The sequence below is a fragment of the Magnolia sinica genome, chromosome 5 (genome assembly GCF_029962835.1).
Source record: "Magnolia sinica isolate HGM2019 chromosome 5, MsV1, whole genome shotgun sequence".
NCBI classification, from domain to species: Eukaryota; Viridiplantae; Streptophyta; class Magnoliopsida; order Magnoliales; family Magnoliaceae; genus Magnolia; species Magnolia sinica.
The window spans coordinates 104,599,932-104,618,612 of NC_080577.1; the positions used below are offsets into that span (position 1 = coordinate 104,599,932).

The window sequence follows — 18,681 nt, forward strand, 5'->3', positions numbered from 1 at the left end:
ATCTTAGGGATAAAAGAATCTCACCATCCGGCTTCCCCTCTTACTCCAATTGTTTTTCCGGCTTTACCATTTAAAAATAAAAATAATAATAATAATAATAATAATTTGAAGTTTTCACCATTAGCCTATGCTCACCAAATATGCCATGAAGTACCATGTCCATAGGAAATAAGCAAGGTACTTCTAGTTACCTAGTTAGTGTCATACTCATACCCTATCCTCTATGGAGAGGTTTTAGCTCTCAATTGCTAATCAATTTCATTGTTAACATCAAACCTTGGATTCATACACTTAATAGATCATTGTATCCTCGATTCTCTCATTACTCTAATGCTAGATGACTAGACCAGTGGATCTCTACAGGCCTCTCCATTCGCTTTTCCCCAATTTAGCCAAGGTTGCTTCGAACCTATCCTCGTCAGATGCTAATTGTTTCTCTAATGAAGGGTCTAGGGTGTGGTGCCCTCCTTGCAGAATATCTTTGTCTAAGATGGAGCTGGAGGAAAATTTGGACCTTCTGAAGCTCCTTGGGGGAATTTGACCTTCTCCACACATGGAAGACTCTTAATCCTAGTAGCTATCTCACTAGAGTTGCTTCTCAACTAGGTTGCTCTTCATGCTTCTTAGGGGCCCGGCCCCAGCTCCAAATCTTGCTTTCCCCTCATTTGTTTGGTCGAATGGAGGTCCGCTGAAAGTTGCAGGTTTCATTTGGCTTCTTGCAAGGGAAAAATCCTCACTGTGGACAACCTGCAATGCCACAATATGGTGCTCCCCAACGTCTGCTTACTCTTTTTGGGCAATGTAAAGTATATAAATCACCTCTTCCTTCACTTGCCCTTTTCTTAAGGGGTGTGGTCCTCCATCTTAGCTAGATTTCACACTTCCTGGGCCAAGTGCGGTTGTTGACTTACTATTTGTGTGGCATGGGGGTGGTGTCAAAAAAGATCTCAAGGCTATCTGGCGTCTAGCTATTTTGGCAGTTCTTTGAGCTATTTGGAGAGAAAGGAGCAATTGTTGCATCTAAGGTCTTTCTTCTCCTTTCTCTATGGTGGATAATTCGATCTTTTGTAATGTAGCGGACGAGTCGCTTTGTCTTCGGATATCTGTCGCTTTGTCTTCAGATATCTGATTGTTGTTCTATTTCTTCCCTCTTTGCATTGTAAGGCTTGACTTTTGGGGTCAGTATGAGGTGTATAGTTAGTCTGAGGTGTATAGTCGGTTAGGTCTTAGTTTGGTTTGTTTTCTTTCGTTTGTGTTATATACCTAGCTAGGTCCTTCATTAATTTGTTTTCGTTTCTTGCTTTCCCTTTTGTTTCTTTTTTTCTTAGTCTTTTGGGTTGCCTTTGGCTCCTTTTGATAAAGTTCAATCTTCAAAAAAATTAAAAATTAAAAAAGAAGACTACAATCTCATATCTGATGGATGTTGGATGGTCAAGAACAAGCCCTCAAGTTGCTTCCCTGATTAGAAACATATAGTTGATTTATTAATCAGGTGATGGGCTATTTAGGCTTTTATTGTCCCTCTTTCATCTTCAAAAAAATAAAAAAGAAGACTACAATCTCACATCAGGTGGATGTTGGATGGCCAAGAACAAGCCCTCAGGTTGCTTCCCTGGTTAGAAACATATGGTTGATTTATTAATCAGGTGATGGGCTATTTAGGCTTTTATTGACCCTCTTTCATCCATTTGTAGTCTTATAAAACTTTTATGAATGAATAAATAGTTTGGATGATAAAATCACAAGTGGACAATATTATATCTTTTTTTCCTTTGAAAGATAACGGGCTATTATTAAAAGAAGAGAAAACAGGAACAGTAAGAAAATAAAATGGGGGCGCCAAGAAGGCAACCCGATTACATCCCAAGAAAGAGAAGATTGCACCCTTTAAGCTTAGGCACGCAAGAAGCCCATTCAACTAGGACAGATCTAACCCTTTGAAAGGTTCCCTCTGCAGATTTCCTTTCATTTCTAAAGCACCTTGCGTTTCTTTCCTCCCAAACAGCCCACCAAACCACAAGCAAGGTCATTCTCCACAGCAATTTCCTCAACTTTTCAGTGCCCACCCCCTGCCAAGCTAGCAAAAGCTCTCCAACGGACATCGGGAAAGTACAAAGCATCTGAAAACGGCCCAGAATATCCAGCCAGATTTTCCCCACGAAGGAACAATGAATGAAAAGATGATCAGCAGTCTCCTCATCACCCATACAAAGAAGACAAACATTCGGAAGAATCATTAACCTTTTTGCGGACATTATCAATAGTTAAAACCTTTTTACTGCCAACAAGCCATCTGAAAGCGGCTATCTTAGGGGGGACGTTATGGTGCCAAAGAAAGTTTGTGTGACAACCATGGATTATTTTTTGTCCAAAAAATGTTTAACAAATTTAATTATGATACCTAATCAGAAATGGTGAAAAAGCATGAGTCTGGTTAGAACACTGGATTTCAGGAGGCAAACTGACAGAAACGGCAACCTCAGCATGTATGATCTTCATATTGGCACAGATACATATGTTAGCACAATCATAGAAACAGGCAGTGGATAAACCCTCTGTCAAACTCAAATTCAGCATTAGGAATCTGGAACGCTATTCAAAGCATCAAACTTCCATTAGTAGATTTGACAGACAAGATTGTTTGGACAACCGATAAATTGGGAGAGTTTAAGGGCCTGTTTGGTTTTCCATAATCCAGGTAAATCACTGTAAAGAAGTAATTATTACATTTTTTCACTTGTTTGGAATGAGTGAGTAATTTCACCTAGAAAACCGGTCCAAAAATGTTGACTTAAATCCATGGGCCCCACCATAATGTATATAATATATCCGTGTCGTCCATCTGTTTTATTAGAATATTTTGAGGCTTGATCCGAAAAAATTAGGAAGATCTAATGTTCGATTGGCCCACATGAAAGGAAACAATGGACTTAATTTGTCCACCGTTGAAAGTTGATTCTTTTACTGGGCCCACATTGAGGTTTATTCACCATCTAACCCGTTCATATGGTCACATGGACATGGATAAGTGAAAAATATAAATATAAGCCTGATCTAAAATTTCTAAGGGTCTCAAGAAGTTTTTAATGGTAAGCATTCAATTCTCATAATTTCGTGTGGTGTGGTCCACTTGACCTTTGGATTTGCCTAATTTTTGGGCTCATGCCTTAAATTCATTTGGCATAACGAATGGGCGGTGTGGATAAGCCATACACATTATGGTTGGCCCCATATTAATTTTACAAATTCCTCGATTTAAGTGCTTAAAAAGTAACTGGTCAAGTCAGCATTGGGAAAGATGCAGGTAATTACCTTGGTAAATAATGATTACTCATTTACCAGGTAATTACACTCGAGCCAGAAAACCAAACAGGCCCTAATCTAAAGTCTGAAATCAGTACTCTTCAAGCTCATCAGCAAACAATCCCTTGGGTGTAGTACATATGGTTCAAAGGTAACATCCCAAAAAATTCAACTGTGGCATTGCTTGTCTTCGGAAATGAGGTTAATAGTAAAGACTTTCTTGCAAGGAAGGGATCATCTGGGATACTATTTGCGTCTGCTGCAATGCTGCCATTGAATCCTGTGGCCATCTTTTTATTAACTGCCATTTTACCGCTTGGGCATGGGGGAAAATGATAGCAAACTATAAGTGAAGCAGGCAAACTTCGAAAAAATAATCAGAGAAAATCTCTTCCACAGTTGTTGCCACTTCCAAATCAGCCATTTCCGAGCTAATCTCCAAACTCAGCTTTCCAGCAATGGCTCAGTTTGTTTGGATGGAAAGAAATGATGGAACTTTTAAACCTAAATGGAAGCTGAAATAGGTGATCCTCACTATGATACTGATGCTATTAGACTGCACACAATTTGTCTCATATAGGGAAGGGCCCAATTCTGCGCCAAGATATATTTTGGCTGCTTGGGACCTTCCTCCAATGAATAATTCTATTCGTTGCTGCGCCAGAAACCCCCCTCAAAATAACGCTAATGATCTTTGGACCATTGGTAGTAGTCCTCATTATTTATGTTGGGACTCGGCAGGTAGCATGTCTTGGGGAGCCATGTCTTTCGATTTTTCTGAAAATCAAGAATTGCTCCGGGTCTTGCCACATGGGAGTTGCATTTCATCTACTCTAAAGGACTTTAGCAAATCCAAGTGAAGGTTCTGAATCCGGAGATTAAATACATTCCCTTAAATCGAGTGAAATCAAATTGGAGGCTCTAAATGGATGCTAAGAGCTCCAAGGAATTTTGTCCACATTCCAACAGTATGGTATAAATGCGATCTCCATCACTTTAGAAATTGAACGGCAGGTCTAGCAAGAATCCATCAACAGTCCTCATCCCCTAGATTGCTCACTACTCATGAGAAGCATCATTTGTTGAGCTAGCCAATTTCACATGGCCAGGCTGTGGGTTTTTCCGTCCTTCCTCATCCTTGATGCTGCTTTTGCTTTTGCTTTTGCTTTTGCTTTCCCTCCTGCTTTGAGGCTTTCCTCTATGTTGTTGTAACTTGTAATTGGCTTTTTGTCCTGGTTGGTAATAAAATTGCATGCTTAACTTTTTTTAAAATATATATATTTGTTTGCTTAACTTTTGGAATTCTGGTACCTACGAAAATCTTTAGCTTGAAAAATAAATAAATTTAGACATAATCACTCCATTTAAGGTTGGCATTCAAGTAACAAAAACCTGTCTTGTACTTGACAATAACCAGCACTAGCAACAGGCCTTGCCCCCGCTGAGGAAAAGAAAATTTTTACATCTGGCCTTGGTAGCGATGCCAGCCAGTCCCTAGTCCAGGAAGAGGAGTAGGTTTGATGTCAGGTAGGCGCAGCCTTTTCTTGAACTTCTACTTTGTAATCATGAGATTTAGCTGACCTGGACCAGGTTAATTATGATGACGATGAGCCCCAGCCTCACATGCTCAATGCTTGCAGTTCAAAGATCACGTCTGAGACCTTTCTAGGCCTAAAAATTGCCGCCCCTACCCATATCTGAACCTATGTAACTCGGGTCATAGAATCAATGAGTGTTCAATACACATGTTCAACACAACAACACACAAAAGTTGGTAGTCTATTATCACATCAGAGTTAAAGATCATATTAATATGGATTCCAGTGACAAACTTTTGTGTACCTGAAACCTGCTCAGAAGTCCAACCTTGATATCAGGATACCGAGAAAAACGCTCAGAAACAACATCAAAATGTTGTTTGGCCAGAACAATAGTTGGTGCTAGAACCATAGCTTGTTTCCCCGCTGAGACTACACAAAAGATAGCACGAAGTGCAACTTCGGTTTTGCCAAACCCAACATCGCCACAAATTAATCTGTCCATCGGAGTTTCCCTCTCAGTCAAGTCCCAGTCAACATCAATAAAAGCCTGTGCATCTCAAGGAAAATGAAAAACAAAAGAAATGAGTGCTGTAAGAGGCACACGCTAGAATCTGGTGAAAAAGTACAGTAAACATGAAATTAAATCTCCAAAGAAATGGTGAACCAGAAATGGAAGATCGTTATTGACCTGTATAATCACTAGTAAACAAATGCTTTGGAAGATCTTTGTTGACCTGTATAATCACTGGTAAACAAATGCGTATGGAAGATCTTTATTGACCTATATAATCACTAGTAAACAAATGCTTCAAACACTAGCTGTGTATAACTTAAGAGTGAGAAGTCAAAGTGTTTTGAGTATTATAATAACTATGCACGGGAAATTAAAGAAGCAAAAGATACGTTTCAGTAGCATGGGAGCATTTGCATTAGCAAATCACTAGGCCAACCCTCCACGTGTATAACTGAACATTGACCTTCCTGAGATACGAGGGAAGGGGAAACTTTGGGGAAGTTATACTGATAAATGATTCCTTCAAAGGCAAGACCATTTGCAATAGAATGGAGATAATTTCATCGATAGCAACAAGGCATCTCTTTCAATTCAGAGGGGGTGAGGGGAAAAAGTGAAAAAGGAACTCCAACAAGAACCACTATAATCTCAGACCATTCAAAGAACTAGTGTCCTGGTTGCGTGTCATAGCATGACCCACTTCAATGTGAGAAGACCCCTTCTAATCACCTGGAGCTGAACTCCTATCAAAGCTCACCAATCCTTCTATTAGTTAAACCACCAACTACCAACTTCTCTTCCTAATATAATGCAATAAGAGCCAAAAACAAAAAAACAAAAAAAAAAAACAATACGAACAAGCCAAAGAAATCAACTTTTTTTTTATTTTTTATCTTGTATGACTCCTTTTCAATCTTCCAGTTAATATGACAAGTTCCAGAAAGAAGTTAATTTGAAAAGGGTCCTACTTTTTAATTTTTTTACAACAGAAACTACATAATATTTTTCATAAATAAAACTGCATGATAGATATCATAGAAAAAAAAAAAAAAAAATCATTGTGCTCCCATTTCCTACATTTTTGAAGGGCTATAGCATCTGCACTCCTACGTCATCCAACAAAGCTGTTAACCACACATCAGGAACAAGGCATTCCAAAACGTTGTGTAACGGTAATGATGGTAACAGTTACGCGTTACGGGGCAAAAACAGCTGTTATAGGAAAAATGGCACGTAGCTCTGTACCAAGGACGAAACAGAATTTTTCAGGGAAAAAAAAAAGGCCGCAACTACCCATATCATAATGGTAACAGCAGTGGCCGTTACAGCCACAGTTACCATTATGGAACAACTTGGTATGAACAGATGATCCGCTGACTCATCTTCACTCTTGCATAGGAGATAGATGTATGGAAGTATCATGGACCTTTTCTAAAGATTATCTATCGTTAGGATGTGATTTCGCCCAGCCAACCACACAAATTATGCTACCTTGGGAGGTGGACCAAAGAACCAAAATGCATGAAATATGTGGAATAAAGTTTGTAACCCAATATTTTCCATGTTTTGCATGCTCGATCATGGATTTTGACCTCTGATTTTCCTATTTGGGGAAATTCAAAATTTTTCCTATTTCATCCATTTAACTTGCAATTAGAGTGTGGAAAAGTCATGGTTGATCTATAGATTGACAGAACTTTTTGGAATTTTAGGGAAAAAAAAATCTAATTAAAACTATAAATAAATAATATTTTTTTGAAAAAAATTACATTGACCAAATTTTTTTTATGCCTTTAATTATGTATTTATAAGTGTATGCTAATCTTAACATCAGCCATACCCATTTATTTATTCTGAAAATTCAAATTAATTTATATATATATATATATATATATATATATATATATAATAATTTAAGAACGTACTTTTAAAAATAAATTCACTGCAAATTGTAGGACAATTTTGGCTTTTGAATTTATTGGTTGTGTTTACATGCCTTCTATGATTTATAAATTATAAGAACTGAATTTGAATATAGTTGCGTCACTTCTATCATATAGCACAGTTTAGGACCCCATACAAAGGAAACTTATCATGTGCACTTATTTTTTGTGATCTTTTAAGTTTAAGTGTATATTAATGTCCGTCTTAAGATCCCCTGAAGTTTCATTGAAATATTCAACCAATTTTCCAATGTCTCCCAAAAACAGCAATACATTACACAATACATAAAATATTCCTCATTAGTACCCAATATGTTTCTATATTGTATCCCAAGGGTGCAATACATGCATCAATACTAGTATGGAAAAAATTGGGGCGCACATACAATGTTCGAAGTATCGGTATCGCTACAAGTTTCGTTGGCCGGGGATACGGAACCAATATCAATATCGCCGATAACTGAAAATGTGGGGAAATATAGGAGAAACATGGGGAAAATAGTAGAAGTTTTCAGCGAAACTTCAGGAGATGATAAAATAAGCATGTTTGCAAATTTAGAAACAAAAATTTTGCAAAAAGAATGCATACATAATAAGCTTCCATTAAATGAGGGTCTAAAAGCATGTGTTGTCATAAAAAATCAATCCAACCATCCCATCCATCCCATCTATCCATCCAACCATCCAAACATCCATCAATATTTCAGAATATTGACAACACACGATATTTCGTCGACAACTGAAAAGGAAACAAAAGATTGTGGTCTCGATATCTCTTATGTTGCAATAACGATAATATCACGATATTATTGTTGACAAATTGAGCACTGCATACAACCATGCGCTCATAAAACAATTTGAATTGGAAAATTTTTTGAATAAATAGATTTTTGGCAATATCGATACATTGGCAATATTATCAAAATATCACCAATACATAGCAATGCAAGCAACACCTGGAATTTACACAGTCAAAAGAATTGGCGATATCGATACTTTGGCAATACAAGTGACACCTAGAACTTACAAATTTGAAAATATTGGCGATACATTGGCGATACTTAGAGATATATCACCGATTCCCGGAATTTCTGATACTATTAGTGTTATCGGTATCGCTACCGGTGTTATCGGTATCACCGAGATGGAGATATGGATATTTCAATAATATTAGGGATACTTGGAACAATGTGCACACATAGGAAACCAGAAAGGGGTGTATGGGTTCAAGGCTACAGCTCAATCGTAGACAACCTATGCTTCGACATTGAGTTCTCAAGTCCAAGTCTAAAGTACCTAACCCCACCCCATGAAAGAGGGGGTTCAACCCCAACTTTTATGCATTAGAACAAAGAGAGTGGGGGGGGGGGGTGGAGCCCAAAAAGGAATGGGGTAATACATCAGCTCCCTAAAGAATGATGGATTGTATGAACCATGTCATTGTTCCATCACTTAATAGAAAACGTGCAACCAAGGATAATTAGAACTCAACTATAATATGAAAGCAGAAACCTAGTGGGCTCTTGAATTGCAAGAGCTTCACGATACATTTCAAGTAACAAAGTACAGCAAAATGTAAGGCCTTATCCATTCAGGTAAGAAAGGTCACTTGGTGGGGAGGAAGTGCCATATTGTAAATGAGGAGAGAATCTTTAGTCCAAGTCTTTTTTTAATCTTTGGGTCTGGCTTTGGTAGTTCATTTGGGTTCATCTGCTTGGATAGCAGTGTTTTTGAAGGCAAGGCTGTGGATGCGCGTCTGTTTTTTTATTTATAGTTTTCTTCTGAATAAAGATCTTTTATCCATCAAGAAAAAGGTCAGTCAGTTAGTATGATCTTTTGCAGGCAGTGTAGCTATGTTTCTTCTGTTTTCTTGCTGGTGTTTCTCTTTGTTTCATTCTGTTGCTTTTTCTTTTTTTTGGGCTTTGCCCCCTCATTAATAAAGTTGCCATCCTTCAAAAAAAAAAAAAAAAAAGAAAGAAAGAAAGAAAGAAAAAGGTGAGATAGTTAGAAGTTGCACCTGCTTTTGATCAGGAGTGGGCTCATAAGGAAATTGAGCAGCAAATTCAACCATTGCGGGATCTTTTGGGTATGGAGGTCTCTTTTGTTTCAGCCTGTGTAAGTAAAGCTCCATCAGATCAACAACCATTCTCTGAATAGCTATCTTCCCTTTTATCCTTCTCCTCTCCCATGCACTAGTGTCATTTAATTTGCTCAAAGTCCGTGGCTTCTTTGTTTCATTTGGACTGCAAATACGAGTAAAATGATTTTTCAATTACATATTAGAGGCATAAGTAATGAAAAACACTCCTATATGTTCAGTAAGCACATGTATGTCTGTGAACAAGATCACAGCATGCATGTTACATCTCCTTTGCAAAGAGGTATAAGGAAGCCAGAGAACTTTTTTAAATGAGAATGAGGGTATGGAGTATGGACTACGAACAATATTATCATGTGAAAAGGGATCACAAAGGCATTATATTTTATGAAAATTTGATATGGAAGGTGACAGAGACAAAAACAATTATGTTCAACAAATAATTCTTCAGTCATACACTTCTTATAACATTTAAGAAAATGATAATAAAAGTTCCGCCTCACTCGAGCCTGGTGTGAAAATGCCCCCACATTAACATCTGAAAATGCACTCGTTCACACATGGAGATGTTGGACACATATGCCACATTGGAGCTGATGATGATGCAATCCTACTCGTTAGATGCCGTGTATCTAAAACTAGAATAGCGCAATAATCAACTGCGTTGTACATATGAAAAAACATTTGAAGGATTAAGATAAATTTAATCAACAATACTAATTATATTTGCAAATATGGGCCACCAGACGAGAGAAACCATCCTGATTTTTGATATACGGCATCCAGATGGAGGAGATCGCTTGATTGAAGAAGGCTTTGATCTCGCATGGTTTCACTCTCTTACACGTGTGAAGGTGCATCCTTGAGTGTTCTCTCTACTTTCATCCGTTTTCCTTACTTTTTATAGCATCAAGAAAAGACAGCAGTAGGAAAGAAGATAAAATAGAGGAGAAGGAAAGAACAATTGTTTTGCCATAAAAGGTACATTCCTCTCTCTCTCTCTCTCTCTCTCTCTCTCCAGTCAGCTGTTTTGTAATAATAAAAAAAAGTTCTGAAAAACCGATGAGAAGAAAATGGCCAATAGTCTCTCTCATTAATCTTTAGGCTTGATAGGAGAAAATCTGTTCTCTAAGTCCTTAGTAATGGCAGACCGAGACTCGGCTCGAAAACTTGAGCTCGAACTCAGCTCGAGCTAGACCGAGCAGCTGACCAAACCAGGCCGAGCTGGACAGTCAGACTCGAGGACCGAGCCAAGCAGAGTGCGAGCTGGGATTGGCTGCTGGCCGTGCCAAGCTCAACTCAGTTCGACTTGTGTACATCTCTACATGCAACTATTACAAATTTGAGTTCCATAGTCTTCACGGCCATCCCTATACATAGATATACTGAAAGTTTTCCCTATTGAACACTACATTCGAATTCTCAGTTAGAAAATTTATCAAACATATTGCAATTAATAACCATATCTGAAATTTCTACATGCACTAGAAATGACCCCATCGTTGGTTCCTCATGATGAATCAGTGTTGGTTCATTGTAACTAACCATAGTACACAAGGCCATATGTTTGGCAAATCAAGAACATCCATTATGTGGGTGCAACTTTGGATGGCCCATAACAGAAAATCCACACTGATCAGACGACCATTCTCTATTTCTACCATCCATTTGAAGGCCACCTACCAGGAAGGCTGAGATTGTATAACTTGTGCCATTTTGTATCATGCGGCATCCATAGTAGCACAACCTTGCATAGAATCTCTAATTGCATTCAAGCTGAATAACAGATTGGACAAAAAACTCACAGACTATAGCGGTAGAGCATCCTTGATGCCTGCTTCAATGGGAGCTTTGCCATCCCGTCGGCATACTCTATAAAAACATACTCAATCGGCTCTGTTGAGTCTTTCCGGACATCATATTTGATCCCGACAAACCTACCAATCCCCACCTTCTTGTGCACGACATAATCCCCCGAGCTGAGCGTGTACGGGTCAACTCTATAACCAAAACCCTCACCCTTCCCAGCCCGATCCCCTTTCAACTTCTGCAGCCCGCGCTGCTGCTGCAGCTTCACCATCTGGATATACATCTCCGCCTCCTCCGAATCCATGGCGGGCCGCGACGACAATGCGTCCCGCTTGCCATGGTCACGGCGGATTCGCTCATTCAGGGTGGCGATCGCGTCCGCCTCGGTCTCAATCTTGTCCTTCCATGAAGATGGCGACGGGGTTTTCGTCGCTTGGGAGACTGAAACGCCTTCCGTGTAGACAGCATGGATATAGAGAGAGAAGCGTCGGGTGGCAGTGGTGGTTTTGCAGGGGCATTTGGGGGTAAATAGATGTCGGAAGCGAGGGTAGGATGGGAATTTGGCGAAAAGAGGGGATGGGGAGATTGAGAAGAGAGGAGGTTTGGTTGTGGCCATTGATGGAGAGTGCTAGGGTTTTATAGAGAAAGGGAAGAGAGGGAAGAAAGAGACATGGAAGGGATTTTTCACATTGAGGTGTGGTATTTCAGGTAGAATGGAGGGTTTTGGAGTGAGAGTGGGGTTTTGAAGCGGTTGCTGGATGGAGGGAGATATTATTTGCAGGCAGTTGTGGCGGGGAGAGAGCTTGGCGGTAACTGGACCGGGCCTTGGGTTTGGGCCATGGTCATACGACTCGGAACGATTCGTTCGTTATTGAGTCGACTCGGTGGTGAATCGTCTTGGGGACTCGAGGTATCAAATCGGATCAGGGCCAGCCAAGTCCGAGTTAACACGGACAAGCATGGCTCATGCCGTCGGACCCAATGATCTAAGCCGGAGTTCAAATTGACTCGGATGAGTCCCACAGGGCTCATCCCACATGACATATATCGTAGAAAGTTTTAAAATAATGGGATATTCTAGTGAAATTTTGATCAAATGATATTATGGTAAAGAAGGCCGTAGACACGAGCACACCTATGATCACAATTACGTGTGAGGTTGTGAGGTTGTGGAGGAACTAGTGGCACACTTTGTCTACTTACACGCATATATTGAGCCGTGAGTGGAGTGCCTTTTGGCCCATCGAAAAAGTCTATTTCAGAGATTAGCCAACTAAAATTAACAGTCAAGATGATTCGCCCATTAAAATCAAACTATTGGGAGAAACAGAGTTAGGTCACGTTGCTTCATAAAAGGCATAACTGTTTTGACCAATTCCCGATGTATCTTCTAGAAACGCCTCTTTGTGAATATGCTAAGTTTTTTATTCTCTTGTAAATCAAAAATAAAATAACGTATTATCCTTATCTCTTGCATTTTTCTTTTTTCCTTATAAATAATCGAGCGAGTTCCTTGTTTCTATGTACATAGGGTCTACCATATTGGAAGAGATTGCCTACCGAGTTCTGCCATGGTGTCGTCGTGAATGTTGTAGAACCACCATGGCTTATTGTACCTTCAAAGTGGTTCACTAGTAATGCAATAACGATCTCATACCAATGAAAGGAGGCAAATAAAGCTCCAAGGAAAGAGTGTCTAATATGTGTTTTAAAGTCCAATTTCATCTAATTTTCTATCTTAACTTGATTTTGGTTTCTGCCTATTTCCTAGCATATGTTATTTGATGTGAACTGTGGAGTAGTTAGAGTTGCAAAAGAATGGTTAGAATTGTAGAGTAGGATAAATGGAGTTACTCTATACGGCCACGGGAGGATGGATTTTGGATAGTGGAGTTCCAGGTTTAGCAGAGTTATTTGATACTCTGGCAGTGTGACAGTTGATACACACTGAAAAAAAAAAAAAAAAACTGTACGCCTAGAATATATTAACTCTAAGTACATTGTCTGAATGTGGAACCAATAATCCCTAAGAACCCTAAAAGTAGGACATGTCGGGCAATCCTATCATCTGATCTATGTGACACTGGATTTATTTATTCTTAATCGTCCAATTACTCAAAATGGCATTTTCATCATCAACTAAAAATTAACTAATTACTAATGGTGAGTCCTGAAATGGAAATTAAAGGGGCGTTTGATCTTAAGTTACTTAAGTTACTTGTGCCTCAAGTAGCCTATCTTGATTTCTACTTATTAAACTGAAGTGATTAACTTTAAATAATAATACTAAAGTTACTTATAATTGATCATAAATCAAACATGCTTATCTCAAATAAGTTACTTACCTACTTCTCTAAGCAGAAAGGTAATTTATTTGATGGTATCCAAACGGACCATAATTTTATTTTATTTTTAAGTTACTTGTAATTGATCATAAACCATATTTATCTCAAATAAGTTACTTACCTACTTCTCTAAGTAGAAAGGTAACTTATTTGGTGGTATCCAAAGGGACCATAAATTTATTTTTTAAAAGCGTGGAATTGAAAATTCCTAAGTAATGGGTATTATTTATAAAAATTCATAGGTAATATATAAGTTTTGTTGGTCCACTACAAAATGTAATTTGATTTATCATTTTCTTAGAATTACTATAATGCAGAGGCATGATTAATGGGATTTCAATATTCATCTTACAAGTCTGATCAATGGCTAGCAAAGTAGATGGTCAAATATTAATTTGTACTATAAAAGGTTCAACGGTTCAATTGCACAAATAATCATATGGCCCGACTTTGATTGCCGAGCCCTATCAAGAAACACTCTGTTCACATGTTTCTAACCATCTAAATGATGGGTGGGAAATGGATAGCCAGTCTTCGCCACAATGGAAAAGTATTACCACTGGTCTAGATCATCCATCATGTGGGCTCCACATTTGATAGATGAGACTTGAGTGGATGATTCTATCAATCCCATCAGTGATTACACTTGAAAAGGATCAATTTTCAATGTCTCTTTTGTGTAAGTTTAACCTGTGATCAACCACAATTCCGTAGGATGACTTTGACTAGGCGTATCTCATCATTCAATCAATTGCCAATAGAATAGAAGATCCAAATCGATATAAGGAAAAAATAATAATCTGATCACTATAGAAATCAAAGGTGTGGATCATCAATGGAGCGTGATTGGTCAAATGTCTTATTTACTATGGAAATATGATTCAAATCACTGGACCATCTCGTCACATGGACCCCATTGGATGGTGACACGCCCTAGATCCTTAGTCATGAGTAGAGCTAGACACAAACTGAGCTAGCTTGGTTAACTCACTTAGATCAGCTCGTATAAGCTCGAATCAAAAGTTCGAGTTGAGTTGAGCTGCTTCTTTTAGCTTGGAAAAATCTCAAGCCAAGATCGAGCTGGCACGAGTTCAACTCAACTCGGCTCGAAGCTTGGCCTAAACTTGACTCGATTCATCTTGAGTCTAGTGATAACTTAATCATATAATATTGTACTTGTATATATAAAATTTAATTAATACATTATATATAATATTTTAAAAAAAAGGGCTGGCCCATATAAAATTTAAAAAGAAAACTCTAACTTAGCTCGAAAGCTTGAGCTCAAACTCATCTCGAAAGCTTGAGCTTGAACTCTACTCGAGCTGGTCCGAGCTGCTTACTGAACCAAGCCAAGCTGGCCAGTCAGACCTAAGAATCGAGTCAACCTAAACTCAAGCTAAGATAGATTGCTGGTTGAACTGGGCTGAGCTATGCCAAGCTCAACTTCGTTCAGCTCAATGTCCAACTCTAATTACGAAAGGTGCAAAACAAACTGGATTGGCTGTAACTTTTAGTATCCACTAGATCCACCGTGTAGCTCTCTCGCCCATTATTGACTATAATTGCCCAAAATCACTTTGATGAAAAGATTTCATCCATCTTCCCTACATGGATGGCACGGAGTGATTATAGGGGATGATATTTGGTCATTAGTACCTTTAATTAACCACAACTTTCAAGAAACACCCTAGGAGGAGATTATAACCATTTAATCAAAGGATGGGAAATGAACAATCATTTATCTTAATACGAAAGTTTTTATCATTGATCTAAATCGTATTTCATGCACATTTGGATGATAATATCTATACAAAAATTCTCATTGGTCATGTAATTATAACTGTGCGGCCAATAGGCTAAGAAGGTGGACAAGTTATTGCTGGAGAAATTATATTGGAAAACCGAAAAACAAAATAAAAATCAGTGAAATTAGCACTAGGCTGAACCACATATAAATGCGTTGTCCTTAAAACTTGATTCGCCCCCGTTTTATTAAAATTATGATTGCTAATGGGTTACAGGCTAACTGCTTCAAGGATAAGACAAGCCTTCTTCTTAAAATCCTGCATGCAGCAATCACAAATGGATCTGCTCAGGAACTTGGTTAATACAATTCGTAAATCTAACAGATTTGTTGAGTGGTCGAACTTACTGATTCAAACAATGTTCGAGCCACTCAGGAAATTCTCAAAAAGAAAAATGTTTAGAGAGATCGGATCGAATTTTGAGTGAATCTGTTGGACATAGATGATTATGGACTTGGATTAACTGGTTTATATAGCATCTGATGTGTGGATCATTGCTAGGTGTTCATCAATGGTTCATAACATTTGTGAAATGTTTCTCACCATTTGTACTAATTTCTAAACGTTTCAGATCATTCGATCAACAATCTGATCGTTATAACATCAAGGCTCGTTCATTTTGGACCATTTTGGCTATTAAGGTTACGAGTCGTTCTCAAAACGACCAATGGTTTTGGATCTATTGTTCGACTATTTTCGGCAACCTATTAAATTCATACAATTTCACACGCACCATCTAACGCCACTACAGCCACACTGCCCGCACCCGAGCCCAAGCCCGAACGTGTATTGTGTTCAAGTGCTATGTACTAGAACACGCAAACTGAGTATCCCATCCCACATTTCTCCAAGTAAGAATACTTCTCACTCAATCACTCATAAATAACAACTTTTCTCCCACTCGATCCGATGTATGACCAAAGAAAACCCACTTTAAAAAAAAAATCTGTTTTGGGGGAAAAACGAAATTTTCGAATTTTATTTGTTTTTAAACTAAAATTTTCAACAATCTCCCACTTGAATTTTAAAACAATTAATAAAAAGAACTGTCATAAATAAAAGACAGCTTTTATGTATAAAGAAAAATATCTTTGCAATTTGAATCTTTTCTTAATATGGTATTTTAAAGTTTTATCGAACTTTATAGATTTTCTAATTTTGGATCGAGTTTCTATCACTGATGAAACTTTGATTAAATAATTTCAATCACATCCCTCAAATGTTATCTTTACTACATCTTTTATTAGAGGTTTAGTAAAAAGATCAACCAAGTTATTACTTGACTTTGCAAATGATATTGAAATGATTCCATATTAAATCAACTGGCTTATATTATCATCTCAAACTTATATATCTAGACTTTCAATTATATGTACCGTTGTAAGCTCTCGCTATAATGACTTCACTATCACAATGAAGTGAAGCAGGAAATGTAAACTTCATATAAAATGTGATTTCTTATAAAAGATCACTTAACCATTCGGCCTCTTTACCAGTTACAGCCAATACCATGATCTCATACTTTATTGTTGAGTGTGTTATGCATGTTTGTTTCTTATATATCCGATAGACGGTTATACCTCCTAGGGTGAATATTCACCATATTGTAGTCTTGTTATCCCTATATTCGATATCCAACTCGCATCAGTATATCCATCCAATACGGTTAGAAATTTTGAGTAGAATAGTCTTAGTTTTTTTATTTCTTTTAGATAACATATAACTCTAGTTATAACTTTCCAGTGCTCTACATTGTGATTACTAGTAAACCTACTTACTTTACTCATAGCACATGCTATAGTTAGCCTTATGCATTGCATAACATGCATAAGACTGCCTATAGCACCAGTAAACTTTAGTTATGCAACTGTTCCTCCACTATTTTCTTTTAGTTTGATACCTGGATCACATGTGATTTTTGCCTCTTTGATTTTCAAGTGATTAAACTTATTTAATATATTCTCAATTTAATGAGATTGACACAATGCATATCCATCATCACGTTTTTTAAATTTCGACACCTAATATAGTATACACTTGTCCAAGATCATTCATTTTGAAAACGGACAAGAGAAACCTCCCTGTTTCGGTTACACATTCCATTATATTGCTAATAATTAATATGTCATCTATATATAGACATAGAATCATTACAAACTTTAGAGTATGTGTATCATCAGCTATGTTATGTACGAAACTATAAGATAACACATTTAAATCAAACTTATCATGCCATTGTTTGTATGATTGTTTTAATATTTGCAGAGATTTAATGAGCGTATATATTTTTCTTTCATTTTTTGGTATAACAAACCCTTCCGGTTGCTCCATATGTACATCCTCATCGAGGTCACCATTCATGAATGTTGTCATCGCATCTATTTAATGGATACGAAAATGATGTATGAATGTTAAAGCAAAAAAAATCTCAATCGATGTTATTTTAGCCACTACTAAATATGTGTCAAAATAATTGATTCATTCTTTCTGACAGAATTCCTTGACTGCTAATATAGCATTAAAGGTTTGTATTGTACCATTAGTGTGATATTTATTCTTAAATATTCACTTATACCTTATAGTTTTAGAACTTAAAGGTAGGTCTACCAATTTTCATGTTTGATTTGACACAATCGAGTCCATTTCATCGTTAATGGTCTATTTTCAAAAGACTAAACCTCTTTAAGACATAGCTTCGCTAAATGTTTTAGGTTCATCTTTTACAATCAGAACCATGTGTATTTTTCTAATGACAATTTTTTTTATTGCCTCTACCAGATAAAAAGAGAGACGCTAAGAGTCTATTTGACCATGATCAAGACTCTCTTATACTCTTGTTCTTCGTCTCTTAAAAGGTTTGTTGAGAGTTTCAACTTCTTGTTAAGTTTCCTCTATAGTTTTATTAGAATGTTTAATCTCGCTGTCTTTTTTCTCCGTAAATAGCGAGTTCTCGAATAACTTTGCATCTCTAGATTCCATGATCACATTGGATTATAAGTCCAAAAGTCTGCAGGCCTTATTATTTTATGCATATCCTACAAAGACGCACTTGATCGCTTTAGGTCTCAATTTGGTTCTTTTAAGCTCGGGAGTTATATAATATACGAGACATCCCCACACCTTAGGATATGGTATGTTTAGCTTTATTAATTTCTATAATTCATACGGAGAGGTATTGGTTTTCTCATATGGGATTCTATTCAAGGCGTGACACGTTGCTAATAGTGATTCTCCCCATAGGCTTAATGACACTTTGCTTGTATTAGGATTGAATTGACTATTTCAATTAAAGTCCAATTTTTCTCTTGGCCACACCATTT

General features: G+C 37.5%; 1 protein-coding gene across 2 annotated transcripts in view; it reads right to left on the reverse strand.

The window, feature by feature from the left end:
• Nucleotides 1-11,994, reverse strand: part of LOC131246530 (ATP-dependent DNA helicase At3g02060, chloroplastic) — a 54,938-nt gene extending 42,944 nt beyond the window's left edge. Inside the window, exons 1-3 of one of the 2 annotated variants that reach the window (XM_058246747.1) lie at nucleotides 11,205-11,991; nucleotides 9,319-9,544; nucleotides 5,146-5,391 (exon numbers count right to left, since the gene is read on the reverse strand). In XM_058246747.1, the coding sequence (XP_058102730.1) occupies nucleotides 5,146-5,391; nucleotides 9,319-9,544; nucleotides 11,205-11,824 (1,092 nt within the window). In that variant the 5' untranslated portion in view covers nucleotides 11,825-11,991. Of the gene's footprint in view, nucleotides 1-5,145; nucleotides 5,392-9,318; nucleotides 9,545-11,204 lie in introns of both variants that reach the window. The other variant, XM_058246748.1, reaches the window with a different exon arrangement.
• Between the last annotated feature and the right edge of the window lie 6,687 nt (nucleotides 11,995-18,681).